Source organism: Camelus bactrianus, chromosome 6 (assembly GCF_048773025.1).
Source record: "Camelus bactrianus isolate YW-2024 breed Bactrian camel chromosome 6, ASM4877302v1, whole genome shotgun sequence".
Lineage (NCBI taxonomy): Eukaryota > Metazoa > Chordata > Mammalia > Artiodactyla > Camelidae > Camelus > Camelus bactrianus.
In genome coordinates this window covers 79714620-79739758 of record NC_133544.1, presented here as the reverse complement: position 1 = coordinate 79739758, position 25139 = coordinate 79714620, and the positions used below count along the sequence as shown (strand labels likewise).

General features: G+C 38.3%; 1 protein-coding gene and 1 pseudogene across 1 annotated transcript in view; both read left to right on the top strand.

The window, feature by feature from the left end:
* The first annotated feature begins 47 nt into the window (after positions 1–47).
* USP50 (ubiquitin specific peptidase 50) overlaps positions 48–25139 on the top strand; it is a 33447-nt gene continuing 8355 nt past the window's right edge. Inside the window, exons 1-7 of the mRNA XM_074366124.1 lie at positions 48–1864; positions 13729–15644; positions 17412–17606; positions 17877–18072; positions 19793–20002; positions 21274–21416; positions 24139–24271. Of these exons, the coding sequence (XP_074222225.1) occupies positions 15592–15644; positions 17412–17606; positions 17877–18072; positions 19793–20002; positions 21274–21416; positions 24139–24271 (930 nt within the window). The 5' untranslated portion in view covers positions 48–1864; positions 13729–15591. The remainder of the gene's footprint in view (positions 1865–13728; positions 15645–17411; positions 17607–17876; positions 18073–19792; positions 20003–21273; positions 21417–24138; positions 24272–25139) is intronic.
* On the top strand, positions 5373–5468 carry LOC123619726 (U6 spliceosomal RNA; annotated as a pseudogene).

Below are 25139 nucleotides of genomic sequence, written 5' to 3'. Positions count from 1 at the left end.
TTTTGATCACGTATTCTATGCAATGTTTAAAATGATCTTGGTTTCCTACTGTGTCTTTGTTTTTTGACTGTTTCTTGTTATATCAGAAAACGGGAATATGAGTTATCTATTGATATTTAATTTTTTTGTTGATTATTTTCACAAGGTAATAATAGTAGTTGAACATTTATTTAGTACTAAATAATGTGCCGTGTATTACTCTAAGTACTTTACCTATATTAACCCATTTAATCTTTATAACAGTCTTATGAAATAGGTATTGTTGTTGTTGTTGTTGTTGTTGTTGTTATGAAATGGCTGTTATTTTTATCCTACTAATGCTGATTAGAAGACCAAGGCATTAGGTAGTTACTTTACTCAGATTCTTACACTAAGTAGGTAACAGCGCTGGGATTTAAACCCAGGCAGACAGGCTTTTATCTCTAAAGCCTCATGCTATATTGCCTTGCTTCGCTTCCCTTCCCTTCCCTTCCCTTCCCTTCCCTTCCCTTCCCTTCCCGTCCCTTTTCTTTTCTTTTCTTTTTTCTTTTCTTTTCTTTGTAAAAGTAGATTTATTTAGAGAGGTGTACACTCCATAGACAGAGTGGAGGCCATCTCAGAAGGCCAGAGAAAGGCCAAGAGGTTGTGGGGGGAGGGCTGTTAGAGTAAAAGTAGATACACACTCCATAGACAGAGTACGGGCCACTAGAAGGCAAGAGAGAGCCAGAGAGGCCACAAGGCATGGTGTTGCTATGTTGCCTTTCAAGCATAATGACCACTAATGGTTTCTGTACCAGTTTCTGGTCCCTTTCCTGAAACAAATCTACTCCATTAACTTTTTCAGTCAATTCTAGAAAGTAACAGTTTACCTGAAAACCACATTTCTCATTCCAAGGAAGTATTGTCTTTCTATAGATTACTCAAGTTCATCATTATTACTCCATGGTCTGAAAGTGTCATTTGCTTAATTTTTTTAACATTACTTCTCAGTCTCATCCTACTAAGAACAGAACTCCACCTCTATCAGATTACTTCATAAAACATCTGCAGATGTTCTGTAATAGTATGCCTTCCTTAGTCTAGAAGTATATGTGAGCCACTGTTATTTTTAAAGTAATGCATGTTGATTGTATTGGAACATACGGAAATGATTTTAAATGTAAAGAAAAATATAAAATTACATTCCTTTTCCATCTTTAAGTTGAACTATGTTGCTTTCATAGTTATTATCTGTCTTTATGCCTCTAGGCTGTACATCTCTCACAGGAATGGACCCTTAGAATTTTTCATTGCTGCAGCGCCCACCACCTTGTATACCACATGCTTTGTAATAGGGCATTCCATAAAAATAATTATGAGTTTTTAAATATTTTTCCACAATATCAAACGTTCTCTTGAGGAAGATGAATCAAAATGATTCTGTCATGTGTGTTTGAATAGACAATCAAGGTAAGGGTACCCAATAAATAGCTGTGTATCACTTACAAGAGAGATCAAATAATTGTTTGCAAGAAGGGGTTCATCTGTGGACGGTGGTTTTCATGATCCTCCTTGTTTACCGTATCTGTTCTGATTGTTATCTAGTTACGTTTTACACAAGGCATCTGTATTTGAACAACCCAGATCCTTGGATCTGTCACAGTTAGCACTTAAATACTCAGTAATTATGTGTTAGAGTAAAACTGATCAACCACTGTGTGTCTCTCTGAAAACTAGATTGCCTATATTACCAACTAAGAACTGTCTTATTTTTGTATTTCCCTTAGTGCCTTGCTGGAGTTTGTAGCATAGAATATAGGTGCTCAGTAAGTACGTGTTGAAGAAGTACCACAGAACATTTCCAGTATTAGATGATCTGTGAGCTTTTCTTAGGAAAAATCCCAAGGTAAGGTTTTGATCCTCTTTGAAATATGTTTTCCTTCTTGTAGACCCTTTGAAAATTCCTCAAAGCAGAGTTTATTCCTGGGATCCTTGATTGATTCCACCTTAGGGGGCATGGTGGGGACGAGAGGGGTGGGGAGAGGGTTTGGTTATTCTTAAGAAAAACTATATATTCTGGCTCACAGTAAGCAGCACCTTTCAATAGGATACTTTCTTTCATGCACTATCCCACTCCATGGATTTAGCTCTCTTGTTTTTTCCTTGGAATTTCTATGCAGTCCTGCATTATGGAACTTGACTTTTTAATTATAAATGTTTTAGTATATGTTTCTATAATACAAGAACTGTAATATCTTCATACCTAAAAAATTAAGTTACTTAATATCATCAAATAATGTAGTCATTCTCAAAAAATTTTTTTTCATAATTTGCTTGAGTCAGGACCAGATAAGATTCATACATTACAGTTGCTGATTTGTTTTTAAAGTCTCTTAATGAAAAGGTTTCTCCTCCCACCTTTTCCCCCCAGTTTATCTTTTTGAAGATCCAGCATATTTGTTCTAAGAAGTTTCCCACATAAAGGGTTTTGCTGATTATTTCCCTTGGGTGTTGTTTTCTGTTTCCTGTATATGCCATAAACAGGTTATTAGGTGTAGAGGTTTGGTCAAATTCAAAGTTGATTTTTTGACGGAAATGCTTCATTGGTGGTGACGTATACTTCCACTGGGAAACATAGGTCTGGTTGTCTTTTTGATGGTCATTGCCTAGATATGTTAATTAGGTCAGTGGACACAGACCCTGAGGGTCCCCAGGACACTTTCAGGGGACTGCAGGGTCAAAACTTCTCGTAATTCTAAGTTATTATTTGCCTTTTTCACTGTGTTGAAAGTTTTATTGATGGAGCAAAATTATTGATGGGCAAAGCTGCTGGTACTTTAGCATGAATCAAGGCAGTAGCACCAAACAATCTAGTGTTCATTATAGTCATCACCTTCATACTACAGTTAAAAAAAAGTCTGTTTCATTTAAAATGTCTTTGATAAGTAATACATTAATTTTTAATTATGACCCTTGAAACATGTCTTTAATATTCTGCAGAACAAAATGAGAAATATGCTTAAAGCACTTTTGCTACTTAATGAAGTGTGATAATTGTTTCAAGGAAAGGCACTTATGCAGTTGTGTGAGTTGCAAACTGAACTAGTCACTTTCGTCATAGAAAATGTCTACGTGAAAGAATGACTGGCAAACAAACCAGTGTTATTCAGACTTGAATATTTGGCAGAAGACTGACAGTACTTGTTACTGCTAAAATTTGAGCTTTCAAGAGAATATTAGAATTTTGGAAAACTTGCCTCTTAACACAGTAGCATGACAACTGCCCAATATTTTCTAATAAAATCAGTATTGATTTAACAACACTTACTTTTGACAGTGTATAATGGAATGTGTCAGCATTTGGATGATTAGCAGAACAACCAATATTCTCCAAATGCTGTATGCATAGATTACAAAATGGTGCATGAGTGAAAGATCTAGCAGAGTACAAGAAGTTTATAGAGTTTCAGATTCTACAGTGCAGCTGCCCTTTAGGAAACCACCCCTTGTCCAGTTTTGGTATGATTTCAAATGAGAATACCTGCAGCTTTCTAAAAAGGCTATTAAAATACTCCTTCCAGTACAAAGCTGCAGTAATCAAGACAGTGTGTTATGGCATATAGATCAATGAAATAGAATTAAAAGTCAAGAAATTTATGGTTGATTTTCACCAAGGGTGCCAAGACAGCTCAGTGGGGGAAGAATAGTCTTTTCATTAAATTGTATTGGAACAAGTTAAGATACCCACATGCAAAAGAATGAAGTTGAACCCCTATCTCACATCACATACAAAAGTCATCTCAAAATGGATTGAAAACCTAATGTCAAAGCCTAAATCATGAAACTCTTAGAAGAAAATGTAGGAGTAAATCTTTGTGACCTTGGATTAGGTAATAGTTTCTTAGATACGGCACCAACAGCAAAAGCAATGAGAGAAAAATAGATAAACTGAGCTTCATCAAAATTTAAAAATTTTGTGCTTCAAAGTTCACCATCAGTGTACAGTGAAGAACAACTCTCAAGAGTGGGAGAAATATTTTGCAAGTAATATATCTGATAAAGGACTTGTATAAGGAACTTATAACTCAATGATAAAACGCTCATACGACAAAGCAGTTTTACTCCTGGGTGTATGCTTATACTCAAGACAAATGAAAATATCTACACAAAACCTTGAGTGCAAATGTTCCTAGCAGCAGTATTGATAATAGCCAAAAAGTGGAAACAACACAGATGTCCAGTGGATGAATGGATTAACAAAATATGGAATATCTGAAAATAGAGTATTATCTGGCTATAAAAAGGAAGTACTAATACATTCTACAACATCCCATGTGCCTTTCAATTTTGTAGCTACTGTGTTATACACCACAATGGGGAGTGAAGCTCGATAGACTCAGATTCTTAGTCTTGCTTTGCCACTTATTCCATGACTGACCAACCTGTTGAGCAAGTCTCTCTGACAGTATTTGTCTCATATTGTTGTGAAAATGCACTGAATTAAGTCCTCAGTAAATAAAAGTACTCAAATAATAGACCTCTTTGTGCTGCCTTTTTCTCTTGGAAGTTCCAATGAAGAGAGTAGAATATGATGGAGAATAAAAAACATTCTGACAGTGATTTTTTTCTCTTTATAAAGGAATTTATTATCTTGTAGCTTCTTCTATTAGTATAGTTAAAATATGAGCACATGCTTAATAGATACATATATGTGTATAACGTGCATCAAAGCGTGTAAGTCTTTTCCAAATTCATCTCTTAACATGTGAAGTCACTTTCAGGTTATCCTTTAAGACTTTAAGAGGGATTAGAGGGGAAAAAGTGTAAACAGTTGCCACAAGCACAAATGTAAGCCTAAAACATCAGGAGAAGTCAGGTAAAGTAACCATACAAATGCTCAATCATGTACAAATGCAGGTGTAAGAAAGTCAAAGTAATGGAAAATATGTGAGAAGAGTTGGAAGCACAGAATAAGTCTAAGTGATCAATAGATTGTAAGTTATATGAAGGTAACGACTTGTATTTTATTCACTATTAAACACCCAGCACAATGACTGGCATACAGTAGATTCACAATAAATATCCTCTAGATTAATGAATGAGGTACAATAACTAGTAGGGATTCCAGATTCAAAGGCCTAGAAGAGAGGAAATAAATGAAAGGACCTACATAGTGCCACATTTTGGTCACTCTGCAAATAAGGAGCAAAAAAGGAACTATATAAAGGATAAAAGAATCAGACTGATATAAGAATTTTAACCTGTCCTACAGTATCTAGGAAACAACAGAACAATACTGTTAAGAAAAAGCGATGAGTTTGAACCCAGATATTTAATGGCATTTTCTCAGAAAGTTTACAATTTTCTTGGAAAATGTTAAGGATAAACTCAAGCAAAAAGAAAAATAAGATCTAGTTCTTGCTTCAACAGTACATATCTAAAATTAATACAGAGATTAGCATGACCCCTGTGCAAGGGTGACACAAATTTGTGAAGCGTTCTGTATTTTCCCTTTCAGGCCCCAGCTACATCCCCAACCATGACAGAAACTGCCATTTCTCCTAGGAGAATTCCAGCTGCCTCAGAGTTCCTGCTCCAGCCCCTTCAGCCCTGGATTCACCTCCTGCCAGGGCAGCAACCACCACTGAACTGAGTAGAAGCTGTAGCTTGCAACTGCTCTGACTCTAGCCCCTCTTAACACCTACCTCCCACCAAGGAGGCAGCTGCCAGTGCACCCTGGGAGAAGATGTGTTCTCTGTTCACTTCTTAGCCAGCTCTCCCACCAAAGCACTGGGCACAGACTAATTGCATATGGATACTTTCATATAGGGACATGCCTTCAAGATTGGGATAGGTAACTTTCACCTAATTTTATAGAGGCAAACAGAAAATCAAACAAAATGAGAAGACAGAGGAATATGTTCCAAACAGAAGAGCATGATAAAACCTTAAAACAAAACAAAACACCTAATGAAATGAATATAAGTAATTTACCTGATAAAGCATTTAAAGAGATGGTCATAAAGATGCTCACTGAACTCAGGAGAAGAGTAGAGGAACTCAACAAAGACTTAGAACATATAAGAAACAGTCAGTGCTGAAGAATACAGTAGCTGAAATGAAAAGTATACACTAGAAGGAATTAACAGCAGATTAGATGATACAGAAAAACACAAACAACCTGGAAGTTAGAACAGTGGGAATCACCCAATCAGAACAGCAACAAGGAAAAGAAAAAGTTTTAATGGTAGTAAAGGACTTCTGAGACAACATCAAGTGTACTAACATTCATATTATAGGGATCCCAGAAGGAGAAATGAGAAAAGGGTAGAAAATGTATCTGATGAGTTTATGGCTGAAAACTTCCCTAACCTGAAGAGAGAAACAGATACCCAGGTCTAGTAAGCACAGAGAGTCCCAAACAAGATGAACCCAAAGAGACTTATGCCAAGACATATCATAATTAAAATGGCAAAAATGTGAATTTTAAAGGCAGAAAGAGAAAAACAAAGCCACATTCAAAGGATCCTCCATAAAGCTATAAGCTGATTTTTTAGCAGAAACTTTGCATGATATATTTAAAATGGTAAAAGGAAAAAACCTGCAGTGTAAGATGTTCTACCCAGCAAAGTTACCATTCTGAATTGAAGGAGAGAGAGTATCCCAGACAATCAAAAACAAAGATTCTGTCACCACTGAAGTGGCCGTACAAGAAATGTTAAAGGATCTTCTTTAAGCAAAAAAGAAAAGGCTGTAACAAGAAATAAAATACATGGAAGGAAGAATCTCAGGGGTAAATGCAAATATATAGTAAAAGCAGTGGATCAACCATTGAAATGAGCTAGTATGAAGATCAAAAGACAAAAATTATAAAATCCACACTAACTACAATAAGCAAAGATATAAAATGTAACATCAAAAAAAAGTGGAGAGGGGTAGTGAAAAATGTAGATCTTTTAAAATGTGTTTGAAACAACAAATCAAAAACCTAAAATAGATATGCAGAAAATAGAGAGGAACCCAAACATAACATTAAAGAAAATCATCAAACCACAAAGAAGAAATGAAAAGAACAGAACTACAAAAACAACTAAAAAATAAGTAACAAAATGACAGTATGTACATACCTGTCAACAATCACTTTAATTGTAAACTAAACACTCCAATTGAAAGACATAAAGTGACTAATTGGATTAAAAAATTTTAAGGACCCATCTGTATGGTTCCTACAAGAAACTCACTCGAGAGCTGAAAACAGAGACTGAAAGTGAAGGGACGGAAAAAGATGTTCATGCAAATGGAAATGAGAAGAAGGCTAAGATAGCAACACTCATATCAGACTAAATAGACTTTAAAACTAAGTCCATAATAAAAATCAAAGAAGGGCATTATATAATAATAAAGGAATCAATCCAAGAAGAAGCCATAATATTCATAAATGTGCACCTATATGCACTTAATATAGGAGCATCTAAATATATAAAGCAAATATTACCAGACATAAGGAGAAAAAATTGACAATAATTAAAAAAAATAATAGGGTACTTTACCACCTCACTTACATCAATGAATAGATAATCCAGATGAAAATCCAATAAGGAAGTGGAGGAGGCTATACTTCAGTGGTAGAGTGTGTGTTTAGCAAGCACAAGTCCTGGTTTTAATTCCCAGTATCCCTATTTTTAAAAAATAAATAAATAAACCTAATTACCTCCTCCCAACAAAAAAGTAAATAATTTTTTTTTATTTTTAAAAAAATCAGTAATAGAAGATTGGCCTTGAAGGACATGTTAAAATAGATGAATAGGTATGTATAAGATAGTCTACCCCAAAACAGCAGAATACACATTCTTTTCAAGTACACAGGGAACTTTCTCCAGGGTAGATCACATGTTAGGCTGTAAAACAATTCTCAATGAATTTAAGAAGATTGAAACTGTATCAAATTTCTTTTCTGGCCACAATGATATAAAAATAAAAATCAGTTTCAGGAAGGAAAATGGAAAAAACACTAACATATGTTGACTGAACAACTTGCTGCTGAAAAACAAAACAAAACAATAGGTCAAAGAAGAAATCAAAGAGGAAAACAAAATATCTTGAGGCAAATTAAAATAATAACACAAATTTCCAAAATTTATGAGAAGCAGCAAAACAATCCTAAGAGGGAAGTTTATAGTAATTACAGGCCCACATCAAGAAACAAGAAAAATCTCAAATGTGCAACCTAATTTTCCATTGAAAGGGATTAAAAAATGGACAAAGCCCAGAGTCAGCAGAATGAAGGAAATAATAAAGATCAGAGTGGAAATAATTAAAATAGAAAAAGAAGAAAGTAAAGAGTAATGAAACTAAGCTGGATTTTTGAAAAGATAAAATTGATAAACCTTAAGCCAGACTCATTAAAAAAAAATGAGAGAGGGCCCAAATAAAATTAGAAATGAAAGAGAAGTTATAGCCAACATCACAGATGTACAAATAACCATGAGAGAATACTACAAACAGTTATACACCAACAAATTGGACAGCCTGAAAGAAATAGATAAATTTGTGGAAACATACATCTTATAAGGCTAAATTATGAAGATATAGAAAACTTAAACAGACCAATTACTAGTATTAAAATTGAATTAGTAATCAAAAAACTTCCAACAAACAAAAGTCCAAGATTGGACAGCTTCACAAAGAATTTACCAAATATTTAAACTATTCAAAAATTCTAAAGGAGAGAACACTTCCAAATTCATTCTGTGAGGCTAACATTACCCTGAGGTCACGACCAGAGACACTCCAAAAAAAGAAAATTATGGGGGGAGGGTATAGCTCAGTGGTAGAGTGCATGCTTAGCATGCACAGGGTCCTGGATTCAATCCCAAGTACCTCCATAAAAAAAATAAATAAGTAAATAAACCTATTTACCTCCCCCGACAAACAACAACAAACAAAGAATTGCTAAAAAAAAAAAAAAAAAAAAAAAAGACTTAAAAAAATACAGGCCAATATTCCTAATAAATATAGATGCAAAAATCCTCAACTAAATAATAGCAAACAGAATTCAGCAATACATAAAAAAGACCATATATTGATCTTGATGGAGGAGTGAGAAACAGAAGAGGTTGGGGTGGAGGAGTGGAGAAGCAGCAGGCAAAATACAGTCACCATCAGTGCTGCCTCCCTGCCACATGTATTGGAGTGAAAAACTGTGATTGCTGTCAGTGCAGTTGCCATCTCTGCCTACTGCTGCTTTGGTCCTGGGGAAGAATTTCTCTGCCAACATGACAACATGCAGGGAGGGGAGTAAGAATTCCTTTATGTGACAGTGATTAAAGTAGGGAAGTACAGAGAAATGGTTATCTCAAAGAATAAAGAAAGGAGGCCAAAGAATAAAGGGTTTCCCCACTAAAATGACAGACAGACAGACAGACACACACACACACACACACACATACACACATACACACACACGATCATACATCATGATCAATGGGATTTATTTCAGGGGTGCAAGGATGGCTCAATATCCACAAATCAATCAACATGATATACCACATTAATAAAACCAAGGATAAAACTTGCATGATCATCTCAATAGATGCAGAAAAAAATTGACAAAATTCAACATCCATTCATGATAAAAACTTTAAAAGTTGGCATAAAAGGAGCATATCTCAACATAATAAAAGCAATTTATGACAAACCTACAGCTAACATCATACTCAGTGGTGAAAAGCTATAAGCTTTTCCTCTAACATCAGGAAAAAGATAAGGATGCCCACACTTGCCATTTTTATTCAACACAGTATTGGAAGTTCTGGCCACAGCAATTGGACAAGAAAAAGAAATAAAAGGCATTCAAATTGGAAGGGAAGAAATAAAACTCTCACTATTTGCAGATGACATGATATTATATGTGGAAGATACTAATGACTCCATCAAAAAAAACCCTGTTAGAACTAATAAATGAATTAAGTAAAGTTGCAGGATACAAGAAATCTGTTGCATTTCTCTACACTAATAATGAATTATCAGAAAAGAAGAAAAATAATCCCATCTACAATGACATTGAAAAGAATAAAATACCTAGGAATAAATTTAACCAAGGATGTGAAGGGCCAGTACTCTGAAAACCATAAGACATTGAATAAGGAAATGGAAGATGATACAAATAAATGATCCCATGTTCAGGGATTGGAACGAATTAATATTGTTAAAATGTCCATTCTACCCAAAGCAATCTGCAGATTCAGTGCAATTCCTATTGAAAGACCAATGGTATTTTTCACAGAACTAGGAAAAATAATTCTAAAATTTGTATGGAACCACAAAAGACCCTGAATAACCTAAACAATCTTGAGAAAGTAGAACAGAAGTGGAAGTATCATGTGCCCTGGCTTCAGACTATACTGCAAATCTACAGTCATTAAGACAGTGTGGTACTGGCACAAAAACAGACACCTATATCAATGAAACAGGATAGAAAGCTCAGAAATAAACTCATGCACTTATGGCCAATTAATCTATGACAAAGGAGGTAGGAATATACAACAGGAAAAGACAGTCTCTTCCGTAAGTGGTGCTGGGAACACTGGACAGCTACACGTAAAGAATGAAATTAGAACATTTTCTCACATCATAGGCAAAAATAATCTCAAAATGCATAAAGACCTAAATTTAGGACTTGAAACCATAAAACTAGAAGAGAACATATCCAGTACACTCTTTGACATTGGTCTTAGCAATATATTTTTGAAGGGGGACCAAAAAAAATAAACAAATGGGACCAAGTCAAATTTAAAAGCTTTTGCACAGTGTAGAATATCGTCAACAAAAGGGCAGCCTACTGAATGGGAGAAAATATTTGTAACAATACAGCTGATAGGGGTTAATATTCAAAATACATAAAGAACTCTTAATATCACAAAAACAAACAACCCAACTTAAAAGTGGGTAGAGGATCTGAATAGAAGACATAGATGACCAGCAGGCACATGGAAAGATATCATCAGGGAAATACAAATCAAAACCCCAATATGATCTAGCAATTTCACTCCTGGGTATTTTATGAACAAAACTCACATGAACCCCAGTGTTCATAGCAGCACTGTTTACAATAGCCAAGACATGGAAACAACTTAAATGCTCATCATCAAATGAATGGATAAGGAGGATGTAATATATGTATATATATAATGGAATATTTCTCATCCATAAAAAAGAACAAAATAATGCCATTTGAAGCAACATGGCTGGATCTACAGATTATCATATTAAGCGAAGAGATCAGAGAAAGACAAACAGTATGTTTTCACTTATATGTGGAATCTTAAAAAAAAGATATGAATTTTATTTACAAACCATAAATAGATGCATGGGCATAGACAACAAACTATGGTTACCAAAAGGAAAGAGGAGGAAGGATAAATTGGAAGTTTGGGATTGGCAGATACACATTACTGTATATAGAATGGATAAACAACAAGGACCTACTGTGTAGGATGGGGAACTGTATTCGGTTTCTTGTAGTGAGCTAGAACAGAAAAGAATCTGAAAAAAAAAAATGTGTATATGGCTGAATCACTTTTCTGTACACCTGAAACTAACATTGTAAATCAACTACACTTCAATAAAAAATAAATATTAAAAAAAAAATAGAACTACCATACCATCCAGCAGTTTCACTTCTGGATATTTTTATGAACAAAGCACTAATTCAAAAAGATAAATGTACCCCAGTATTCATAGCAGCATTATTTACAATAACCAAGATATGGAAGCAAACTAAGTGTCCATTAATGGATGAATGGATAAGGAAAATGTGGTGTATGTGTATAATGGAATATTACTCAACCATAAAAAGTGAGATTTTGCCATTTGCGACAACATGAATGGATGTGGAGGGTATTATACTTAGTGAAATAAGTCAGACAGAAAGACAAACACAGCATATTTTCACTTATATGTGGAATCTAAAAAATTTAAACAAAACAGAAACAGACTCACAGATACAGAGAACAAACTAGTGGTTACAAGAGGGGAGAGGGATGGGGAAGAGGCAACATAGGTGAAGGGAACTAAGAGATGCAAACTACTAGGTATAAAATAGATGCAAGGATGTAATGTACAAAACAAGGAATATACCTAGTATTTTATAATAACTTTATATGGAGTTTATAAAAATACTGAATCACTGTGTTATATACCTGAAACTAATAAATACAAGTCCACTATGCTTTAATTAAAAAATGAAAGATAAGATTTTAATAGGAAGACATGAAATAAAAGATACAGAGCTGAGCAAAGATTGGTGAAGTACGCAAATTTAAATACTTGCTGGGAAAACTTAATGCATGGTTTAATCTTTTTAAGTAAACTAGAATAAATTTTTTAAATATGCAAAGAGTATTCAGGGAAGGTGGTAGTAAAGCATATTAAAGGTCTCATCTATTTGGGCAAAGTTACAGATTTTAATTCTTGACATTGATTGAAAAGCAATTTTAAGTATGGGTCAGCCTTGCTATCCTGACTTTCACTATGTCATCTCAGGAACTAAATAAACTAAATTTTCACATGAACTCATTACAAGCCATCCAGAGCTTAGAAGCCGAATCAGCTGGGATAGTACAGTATCCCTTGCTATTCAGACTTTGGATCCAAATCGATTAAGATAACAGGTACTGCTTGTGTATTTGTTGAAGTATGTAAAAGAGACATAGAAGAATATAAAAACAATGTACAACTTCTGGACAATGAGAAGAAAGGAAAAATCTGAGGGGAGGTTTAAAAAAAAAAAAAAGGAATCAATCCATTCACTCTTCAGTCCCTTGCTCATGTTTTGATGTGCCAGTAGCTCTCAGTCTGGGAAGGGAGACCACCCAGACCAGTAAGGACTCAGCGGGGCTATGAACACACTTACAAGGTCCAGCTGTGTCCACACGCTGTGTCCTGGGCCTGGGTGTGGCCATCCCTGTCCTCTTCTGGGCTGCGTGGTGAGAACAGATGCTGTGCACAGGTGTCTAAACCGTCCCTCGTGTGAGTGAGTATGGACATTCACTTCGAATGTACAGAGGTACTTGCCCTTGGGACGGGGAGGCCACAGACATTTACAGGACAGATCTGTGGTTTTTTGGCCCCTCCCCATGACAAAGTGTGGCCTCTGTGGGCATTACTGGCCTCTGTCAGAACACGTGCAGTCTGTCCCGGTATGTCAGGATTCTACTCACATGTCTGCAGCCCTGTTTCCCACCCCTCTGAAAATCCACAAAGACGTTCCTACAAATGCTGACACCCTCACCCGACCCCCACACTTGCACGTTCATTCTTGGGCTAAAGAGTCATCATTACTTAGGTTTCCATTGCAGCTTGTGAACTTAAAGCCATCTGAGAAAAGAGACCAAAAAAAAAAAAAAAAAAAATCCGTCAAAGACAGAAGCAGAAAATAACTGGGAGAGCCTGATTCCTTTCTTCTTTTCTTCCTTTGTTCATTCGCAAGTTAGCCTCAAAGCCGTAGCTGAGGCCAATCTAGTTAGGCCTCAGTCTGCTGCAGGCAGCAGTGACTTGACATGCGGTGTCAGAGAAGCGGGGTAAGGACGGTATCTGTGTGTAGTGATACAGGGTTGGGGGCAGGGGGCAGCAACAGGAGATAACTTATGTGCAGGGGGGCTGATCAAAGCAGGAAACGTGTTGAGGATAATGGGAGGCTGTGACACTGTAATAGCATGAGTACCCCCAGCTCCCACGTCTTGGTTTCTAAATACTGTTCTCCTCTAACAGGAAGCAGGGCTCTTTGAGAAATGGCTGACCTCAGGAGTGGGACAGGGACAACACAAGGTAAGTCTGGAAGATCTTGCTATGGCAAAAAGTGAGGAAGTGCTCAAAGAACAATGGAGACCTGTTGAATGGGTACAGAAAACATCTTGAAGGCTCCCCTGCTGGCTAATCTTGAGACGATTTGTACATCAATCAATCAATCAATAATCAATCATAATAATAATAGTTTGTATGTCACTAAATAAAACAAATTCATGAGTCTACATTTGGACATGAATTGGGTACACCCTATAGGCAAACTCTTCAGCACCTTGCTTTTTTGACTTACCAGTAATGTATCTTGGAGATAAATCTGTATTACAAGTATAGCTACTACATTTTTATTTTTTGAACTTTTTAGTTCGAGGTAATTTCAAACGTATAGAAGAGTTGTGAGACGAATCCAAAGAACTCCAGAAGACCTTCACCCAGATTCACCAGTTGCAGAGATTTGGCTGTTTTTGCTTCGTATTTGCCGTATCACTCCCCCATTCCTCCTTTCCTTCAGTGTGTATTTCCTAAGAACAAGGACAACCTCTTTCATAAATAAAACACAATTTTATAAAATTCAGAAGAATCCACATCAATACAAAACTATTCATGTATAATCCATATTCAGATTTTATTGGTTGTCCCTATAATAATATAGTAATTTTAATAGTAATTTTTATACTAATTTTTTTCCCCTTCTGATCCAGGATCCCACCTAGGATTGAGAATTTGATTGTCTTGTTTCTCAAGTTTCTTTTTCATCTCCAAAATTCTCAGCCTTCTTTATCTTTCCTGGCATTGATGTTTTTGAGGAGTTTTTTCCTTTTGTTACCTCATTCATTTTACTTGATGTAGCATTGAGAAAAGTCAGGTTTGATTGGCCCTAACAATTCTGTCTTTGTCTTTTCTGTACAGATTCTGAGTTAGCTCAGAGGAAGAACAGGTTGTTACCAGCTTTGGAGCTCCAGAGGAGGCTCCCCTTTCTAGCAAGGCCACTTCCTCTATGTTGCTTTCACTGCCTTATGATTGCAGATATTCTTTGACCCCTTTTCATCTAAACAGAGCATTGAGTGGGAGGTTCTTTTGGGGGAGGGGATGGTTCCATCTCTACTGAAGTGCTTTCTTAAGAACAGTTCTCTATGAAGACAGTGAGAGCTCAGGAGATCATGTGTACTCTGCTACTTCTCAGTGTATAAATTATTCTGTGATGAATCCTTTATTTTTATTTGCCCTGTGTAGCACGTGTGTGTGTGTGTGTGTGTGTACCTCTTTGGCCCTATGATTGAACACAATGAAGAGAAATAATCCAGTCTATCGCAATGCTGTGCATTTGGGGAAGGAGCAAAATCCAGCTGCCTCCCCACCCAGGGTGAGAGACAGTCCTTTGAAGCCCTAGGAGTGGTGCGGTCACTGGGAGGGTGGATGAGTGCCCTAAGAGGGCAGGGTTGCCACAGTATCCACTCACGTGGAGGCAAATCTGCATGTGTGTCTTTGTAATATGCACAAGAGAAGCTTGGAAAGATGGAGGAAGAGAGGTTACATGTTCAGTTAGTTCTCTGAAATCTGATCTTTTAAAGTTTTAAAGTAACAATATCTCATGGCAACATGCTAGAATCTTGAAGAGTAATGGAAAGGATTATGACATATGGGAAATCCAAGGTGGAATGTATCCTACGTGCAGATGAAGTCAGTTTGCAGCTACTGAAAGTAGGGAGGGACATATAAGTTTCTTACTGTAAACAAAAAGAGCCGAAGTAACAGGCTTGGAGAAATGAAGTTACAAGGATTAGATGTAGCTCCTGAATAGAAGTGAAAGACCAGCGTGGTTTCACTGAAATGACTTCACAGCAGCCTTTCCCTGCAGATGACTTCGGTATCTACTATGTCCTGTGAGCCTCTGTCTACTGCACTTTGTAGATAAGCTTTGTTGGGGTGGCCAAGGGAAGCCATGCTCAAAGGAGTCAGGAGGTGCATGCTGCATTTCAAATGGTTCCCCCAGGTTTGACCCATTGGAAGTCCCCCAAAAGGAAAGGAAGATGTTATTTAATATCTAGTCAATAAGTATTCCCAAAGACTGACAGTCCGTTTTATTTATCAGTAAATAAAAGGGAAATTGTCCACCCATGCAACAGAGAGCATTTTTCAAACTGTCAGCATTGTAAGTAGAGTTACTGAGGTGAGGTAGCTGTCTCCCGGAGGCCCAATTTTAGGTACTGTACGTGGAAAGAAAAACCAAAAGGATGACGGTGCAATGGCCAAATTACAGAAGGAAGCTCTGTGGGGAGAGGAGGGCTCTCCCCTCCGTGCACATCTGGATTCACATGGAGGCTCTGATTCTGTAGCTACTATTAAAGCTATCCTAGACCCGTCATTCCTTTAAAAAAACTTTTCTTAGGTTACCTTTTATTAACTGTAATCTGTGCCAAATTCCTTGCATCATTTAATCTAATCATCACAACAACCCTACAAAGCAGGCTATAAGAAACAGACATACGAGTCTCAGATCGTGTAAATAGTAAGTCACAGAGTCAGAATTTAAACTAAGGTCTGTTTTTTTTTTTTTTACAAAGTGTATGCGCTTTCCCTCTGCGTTTGTGTGTGTCTTTATATGTACATAAAGGTGCTCTTAATATGTGTATATATAATGCTGGCAGGTATATATATGCCTATATATGTATGTGTATGCACACACATACACACTTCTAACATATGATATATAAATCCAAATAACTTTTTTTTTTTAATGGAGGTACTGGGGATTGAACCCAGGACCTCATGCATACTAAGCATGTACTCAACCACTAACTCTATCCCTTTCCCTATTTTTGTCTTTTTTTTTTTTTTTGACTGATAGTACCAAGGGGAGAACTTAATAGCATGCACTTATACACTACCTAGCACAGTGCTTGGCACATGGTAACTGCCCAGCAAATTACCTCTTCAAATAAGTTCTAGAATAATCTTGTTTATATCTACAAAAATATCTTGCTATAAATCCAAATAACTCTTGACAGACAGATGAGATGTAGGTAGGTAGGTAAATATCCCTTCCATCTACGTGACGCTGCAGATCCCTCAGTACATTACTGTGGGCAAAAGACTAAACCATTTGCACATGATATCCCATCTGTAAAACAGGATTTAAAAATAATTGTACCTACCCCATAGAATTGTTGAAAGAATTGGAAAGTTTATATTAAGTACTTAATGCAGTGCCAGGTCAATACATGATAGCTATTGTTGTTAACTACTATATATTGTTATTATTATTACTAATAATGATGGTTTAATTGCTTCCCCAGCAAAAAAAGGAAATACTTTGGTATTTAGAAGGGAAGTCCACGTTTTTAGCAAAGCAGTTCTAGGACTCTGAAAGGTCAATATTTTCTGTCCTCTTGCTTTGGTTTTAAGAAGAAACTTTTTATCTCTGCTTATTTGGCCGCAGGCATTGTTCAAAGAGTTCTGGACAAAGTAACGCAATTGTGGACCCCAAGTCCGAATACTCCCGTCCTTGATGGGGAATGTATTTGGTAAGCCTTAGGAAGCCTTAGGAAGAACTCTCCTTTGTGTCATGAAGTCGAGAGGGCATGACTTCATTTGTACATGTTTTGTTCCCTCAAAATGCTTTCCTTTCTTTTCACACGGTACCAACACAGCGCAGAGTGCACAGATCACTATGACCCCTTCCCAGCTAACAAGGCTGATGCGAACCAGCCCCGTTTCCAGGGCGTGACTGGCCTGCGGAACCTGGGCAACACATGCTACATGAACGCCATCTTACAGTGTCTCTGCAGCATCTCACCCCTGGTGGAATACTTTCTCTCTGGAAAGTACATTACCGCTCTTCAAAAGTAAGACCATTTTCTTTCCCTATGGCTCAACTCCCACCCTCTGCTCCCCAAGGTGGGGTTAGGGAAGGGACCCTCTGGAGTCCCTATTAAGGGCTAAACTTGTTAGTGGAGGCTGCAGTGCCCCAGATCCCATTTCTCAGGTGGGTAAAATGGGAAGGGTGAGCAAGAAATGAATGAAGCTTCATTCGGGGTCTGATGCCACATGTGGGAGTTTGTAGGTGCCGTCTTTTCATTAAATCAGCCAGAAACATTCCCCTTCCTTCTTCCAAGGGATTGCAGTAAGGTTGCTACTGCTTTTGCCTATGTGATGACAGACATGTGGCTTGGAGACTCAGACTGTGTCTCACCAGAAATATTTCGGTCAGCTCTTGGCAGTCTCTACCCAGCATTTATGAAAAAGACTCAGCAAGATGCTCAGGAATTCTTGATTTATGTCCTGAATGAACTTCATGAAGCTCTTAAAAAGGTAAGTAGAATTAGTGGCCTTGAAATAGGATAGACCTTCAGCTCCATCAGCAACTTTCATTTTTCATTCCTTCATTTGTTCAGTCAATGTTGCCTACTCTTTGCTGAGCACAGGTGCTGGGGTCACTCCAGGGAACATTCAAATTAGTATTTGAATGGGTCTGTATTTACCCAGTTCAGCTGGTCATCAGAATCACACACACAGATTCTAAAGCCCTTGCTCCAGTCTTACTGAATTAGAATGTCTGGGTTGTCTTCTGGGAAAACTCACTTGGGGTTTCCAGTTGGTGTGGGAACCACTGATCTAGTTGCCTTTGCAGTAACATCTGCATGCACTATTTTTTTAAGTGAAAATTACATTTTTTAATAAAAAATATATTCCTCATGAGGTATAACATATCGAACTTTTACAACTTCAAATAGATGTTCTTGGTAGCTACAAACCCGGGGAAATACCAAGCTTGGTATGAGGTGAAAGGACAGATCGTTGTACTGAAGACTTTCATCTTCATACTAAATGTGCCTGAGTTCTTCACTGGATTAAGACACACATCTAATAAAACGTGCAGTCGCCAGTGACTAAGGGGGTTGCCCTTATTAACAAGACTCACTGCCTTCAGCCTCTGTCTGAGATCCACACTCTCCAAATACATGCCCTGGACTCTGCAGTGTCCTTGTGCTGCTGGTAGCTTGCCTCATAGCTAACATCCCGAAGACACTTACTCTGAAAGATCACAAACAATCACCGTAATCATTCTTACCTGCAAGCCTCAGCTCCATTTTGCACTTTCACTATTAATAAGGTATTCATGGCAGCACTGTTTTTAGCTAGAGGGGAGGGTGGTGGTCAGTAAAATCACTTAGGTCCTCATCTGCAGTCAGTCTGAAATAAATAGCATATTAGTTCCCAAGGCCAGACTTGGAGGGAGGGGGGCCTTAAACCACTGTCGGGTGGAAGACCTGGGCAGTGGAGCCTAACAAAAGCAGCAGCCGAAGTGGAGCTGCGCGCACAGCTCCAGAGCAGAGCTGCTGCGGGGCTGCTGTGCCTTCAGCGTGTATGCTCTGCTGAGGCTGTAAGATCCCTGCACAGTCAGGGTGTGCTCCCCAGCACGCTGTTCCTGAGCGTCGCTGGATTCACATCCAGCTGCAAGGCTCATGAAGTCAGGCTGCCTTAGGAGTTTATGGTTTGCTCTTAAAAAAAAAATGTTTTCTAACAATAAAAGAAGTGAGGGGAGAGTATAGCTCAAGCAGTAGAGTGCATGCTTAGCATGCACGAGGTCCTGGGCTCGATCCCCAGTCCCTCATCTAAAAAAATAATAAACCCAATTATCCCCGCCCCCTCAAAGAGGCAAGGGAATATAACCTAGGGGACTAGAAGAGAGATCCAGTTCCTTTATTTTACATCCAGATTGGATTGTATGACTGAAAGCTAGTTTGACAGCTTACTTACCCTCTTCCCAGGAGAAACTGCCACCAGGACCCTATATCACATTATCATTATGGGGCCGTGGACATGTGTTTTACCAGGGTTAGGGTGTCATCATTCGTCAGCTTCACTTAAGGAAGGAGGTAGCTGAATTGTCAGAAATATATATATAGAGTATATACTCTTAAGAAGGTCTGATTCTGTTTATTTTCTGAAACCAAAATCAAGTCATTCTATTTAAAAAAAATTTTGATAACCAATAGTTGATTTGGGGTGAACTTGTTCCTTGATTCAGTACCACCGAAGAAGATCGTATGAGAAAAAATCTCTTCCAAGATGCTGCAGGAAGATGATTGCCAGTGAGTCCTCCATCATCACCCGGCTGTTTGAAGGGCAGCTGAATTACAGCATCATATGTTTAAAGTGTGAGAACTGCACCTACAAGAATGAGGTCTTCACCGTCCTCTCCCTCCCCATTCCATCCAAATACGAATGCTCTCTGCAGGTAGGGGTTCTTGCTCCTGGAGACTCCTTTTGCCTTTCTCTACCCCCGCCCTGCATTTTCTCAGGGCTGTTCCCTACATTTTCTAGTACAAAGGAGGCTGCTTCATAACCTTAGAAAAATTGGAAGCCCATGATGACAACATTTGGTAGAACAGTGACGTACAGCCACAAGTTACTATGAATTCACTTGTATTTGTAAATGTGCTCAATAAAACAGTCTCACTGTAAAACTGAAAAGGTAGGTGGGGTTTATTCAGTCTACTGAAATGGCTTGGTGCATGTAGGGAATTTATACTTACAAAAATCTTATGGCCCTTCCTCACCCCAGAGGTCTGTAAGTCCAGATTGGCAACTAGATAGAAATGATTCTGACTCTTAGTCTTGAGCTCTTATGTTTTGGCCAAAAGCTGAGGGACATTTGGGGAAGATAGAATGGAATAGTGCCTTAGTTTACCTCTTGAATTTTCTTCACCGTAATACAAAAGGTAGTCTTTAAACAGGGGGCAGGTGGTAGCAGTAAAAGGCAGGGAACAGTTAGGTGGCAGGGAGCGGTAAGTTTCCATGCAGAAAAACACACATTTATATTTTTCTTCCTAAATTAGGGAAGCACATCTATTGATAAAAGTTTTCACAGACCAGAATTGGAGAGTAGAATCCTGCGACTTATTTGGAACTGGGTTTTGTTCTCAGATCAATCTGCGAGAGGCTGCTGGAAACAAATTCCAAAGCCTGTAAGGGAGGTGCTGGCAAGCCCGGTGCCAACCGAACCTGTGCTCACCTTCCTCCGTAGGCTAGCGGTCTGCAGGGCCGTGACCTGGCTGGCTGAGGGTGTCTCCTGTGGGCATGAGATCAGATTCTCTCTGTTCTGCTGTCTTTGGGCCACCCCAGAATACTAGGATATGGTCATTTTTCAATCACCAAATTACTTTTGTGATGAGATGAATCACTTAAAGCAGCTGCCTGGCTCTGTTAGTGGAAATCGTATAGTCAATGTTATTGTGAAACAAACTGGAAATGTTAAAATGCTGATTCGGAGATTAGGAGTGAAATGGATCACTGGGCCAGTTCGGTTCCTCTGTGAGAAAGCAACACCTCCTCACCACGTGGACTCTACCCCGGCCACAGCTTGTGGCGCTGGTGTCTCCTGGACTTGGTGACTTCGAGAAGAGCGCCAAGGACTGCATGCCCACAGCTCCTCAGGGTCCTAGTGTACACGGAAGCCCAGGCTGTAGGTGGTCCAGTTTGGTCACCAGATGCTTTTTTCCTCAACAGGACTGTCTCCAGTGTTTTTTCCAACAAGACACACTGACCTGGAACAACCAAATCCACTGTTCCCTTTGTGAAACCAAGCAAGAAACAGCTGTGAGGGCCAGTATTTCTAAAGCACCAAAAATAATTGTCTTTCACTTAAAAAGGTATGGATTTTGGCATTTTGTGAGCAGATCGTTTTGAACAGCTATATCATGATATAATTCACATACTATGAAGTTCACCCATTTAAGTGTACAATTTAATGGTGTTGCATATATTACATTAATTTTCTAAAAATCTGTGGTAAAAATGTATATAACAAAATTTGCCATTTTAATCATTTTAAGTGTACAACTTCAGTGACATTAATTACATTTACAGTGTTATGCAGTGATCAGCACCATTTCCAAAACTTTTTCATCACCCCCAAGAGAAACTCTGGAACCGTGAAGCAGCAATTCCCCTTTCCTCTTTCCCCTGGCCTCAGGTCACCTCCAGTCTACTTCCTCTGCCTATAAATTTGCCTATTCTGGCACTGCGTGTAAGTGTAATCGCAGTGTTTGTCCCTTTTGCTGGCCTGTTTCACTTAGCATAATGTTTCCAAGTTTCATCCTTGTGACATGTACCGGCAGTTCATTCCTTTTTATGGCTGAATAACACTCCATCACAGGTATGTACATCATATTTTGTTTATTCAACTGCTGATCGACATTTGGCACTCACTTTGAGTGCTTTTAAAAAATAAATTCCCTGGCTCCACCCTCGCGGATTCTGATCCCACAGGTCTGAGGTGGAATCTAAGCATCACTGTTTTAATTTTTAAATTCCACCCCCTCAGTTTTTATTTTTAAAAGTTTCAAATCTACAGAAAATTTGAGAAGATGAATACCCACAGACCCTAGAATCTTCATTAGCTGGTGCCACTCTGCCACATGTCCTTTAGTTCTTTCTGTCTCTCTCTCTCTGCCTCCATCCATTCCATCTGATTAGCTGAACCATCTAAAGTGAAATGCAAACACCATGGTGTTTCATGCTTAAATACTTCAGCATGTATCACCTGAGAATAAGGACATTCTTTCCTTCACAATCACAACACCATTATATGCCCAAGAAATTTAACCCAGGATACAGTCCATATCTAAATTCCTATCCCAAAAATGTCTTCCATCACTTTTTTCCAATCTAGCATCCAGTCCATCCAGTCAAGGGTTATACATTGCATTTGGCTGTCTCTGTAGTCCCTCTTAATCTAGAACAATCCTTCCCCCTTTTTTTAATATTTAAACATTTTTTTTCCCCTCATACTGCACCTTTGAGGGAGTCCATTGTTAGATTATGTCCCCCATCCTTGATTTGTCTAATTGTTCCCTCATGGTTAGGTTCAGGCTAAACTTTTTTTCTTTTTTTTTTTTTTTTGAAAGAATCTGCCTTAGGTCATCACATTACATCAGGAGGCAAATCATAAAATTTTGTCCCACTATTGGTGATGCTAAATTTGATCCCTTAGTTAAGGTAGTGACTGTAAGATCTCACCATTTAACAGTGTGGTTTTCAAGTATTTGTAACAAGTATTGCTCTGGACTCAAGATATTTTTAAACGTAATGGATTTAATATTTGTGACTACTATCATTCTTCTTGATGTTCAAATTGTTCAAAGTTGGCCATGGGATCCCTTAAAGCCAGCACTTGTGACCCCATTCGTTAATTTAGGGTTAATAAAGTATAGTTACATATATAAAATGTGTCCTTGTTAGGTATACAATTCTATGAATTTTGAAAAATGTGATAAAACCATCACTGTCAGCAGAGAGATTATCTCCATCACCCCAAAATGTTTTCTCATGCTCCTTTATCCCTTCTCCTACCCTCAGCATCTAGAAACTTCTGATCTGATTTCCATCTTTATAATTTTGCCTTTTCTAGGATGTCCTATGCTATACCATATGTGGCCTTTTATGTTTGCTTCTCTCACTTAGCATAATGAGATTAATCCATGTTGTGGCATGTAGCAGTGGTTCCTTTTTTATTGCTGTGTAGTATTCCCTTTTGTGAATGTACCACAATTGTTTGCTCACCAGTTGATGAACATTTGGGTTGTTTCCAGTTTGGGTCAGATATGAATACAGCTGCTATAAACCTGCATGTAGGTTTCTGTGTGGATATAAGGCCTCATTTCTTTTGAGATGATACCTCAGCAGGGGATTGCTGGATTATATGATATTCCATCAGTTTTTGCAAACAAGGTTTCTTGCTTTCTGGCTCACCCAGTGACTTTCTTGCCTCAGACCTAAATCAGCCATTTTCCCAAAATGAACATAATTCATTTTTTTAAAAAGCTCTGGGGTGATTCCCATGTACATTCAGATTTGGGAACAACTGATCTATAACAAATAGAGACTGTGACAAGATTTTCACAAAATTGTACCTTATTAAAGATATATTAAAGCCTCAGAGCTGGAAAATGGGACACTGCCAAGTCAAGGTGTGCTGAAATCAAGATAAGGAAAAGCTGAGTCAGGGGGCCAGCGTGAACAGCATCAGCTGGAGTGAAGGCCTCAGGAAGTTAGTGATGTGACTTCCACTCCCCGACACCCAGCCTGGCTTTAGCCCTTTCTTTTTCTCCCACTGGGTGGACTTTACCCTGCCTCACTCCCTGACTCAAGCTTTTGGTCCACTCCATCCTCAGTTTTGGCAAGGCTTGTGGATGTTCAGATTCTAAATATATGTAGATAAGAAAAAAATAATTTATGTATAGGTCTGCACCAAGTAATCTTTCCAAGAAATTACTTTTAACTATACTTGGAATTTACAAAGGCATGTGGACTTCATTCATGAGTGGTTCGCGTGCTTACTTTACATTTCACACGTTTGTTTCATCTATCCAGGTTTGACGCTCTGGGTACAATGAAAAGGAAACTGAGGACAGATATTCATTACCCACTCACTAACTTGGACCTTACTCCTTACATTTGTCCAATTTTTCGGAAACACCCTAAATATAACCTCTGTGCAGTGGTGGTGAGTAAAATAACTGAAACTATTTAAAATAACTCAAGTTTAAAGAAAACTGTAGAATTATCTGCTTGAACGACCACTGCTTCTATTTTCCTGACTTCTCCTATACTCCCCTTTATAAAACAAAATATAGAGCCTGGAAACTCCCTGCTTTGACCTTGAACAGTAGAGCAGTGAAAGAATACAACGTCCTCTTCACTGCCTCTCCTCCCTGTCCCTCACTCCGTGGCTATTTCAGACCTAGGGACACTTGGGAGCTGTGCTCTGGGGGCAGCAGAACTTGGCACCAACAGCTTCATGCTGAATAATCATAAGCCCCTCCATGGCCAAAGCCAGCAAACGCTAGGTACACAGTAGTCACAGACTCACTGCCTGTGTACCTCAGTCCTAAGGAAACTCTGGGGATTCCCTTTGGCTCTAAATCAGCTGTCATCATGGAGGATTCCCTGAAGGAAAGAAAATATAAGGAGTCTAATTCAGAACAAATCATCCAGAGCTTCCCACAACATCCACCACCCCAAGCGCCAGGCCATTCTCTGGGTTTCTGGCCTGGATGACGGTGTTGAAGGTCTGCTTCAGAACACTCAGATGCAGTGGAATCTGGAGGCCCAGTTGTGTCTGAGTCAGATGCGCGGGGACCCGACCAGAGCCCAGGAGGAGTCCCCAGAGTCGTCCCGTGTACTGAAATCTAATTTGCTTATTCAGCTCATCATTGAATTCATATCAGATGTTGACCCAACTGGTCTTTCTCTTTAACATCTCTCAGAACCATACTTAAAAAAATCTTTAAAAAAAAAAAGATCCTTCTTTATTTGTTTCCTTTTCACTTCAAGCTTTGACATTCTCCTTCTTTCTGATTTATCCTGCCCTT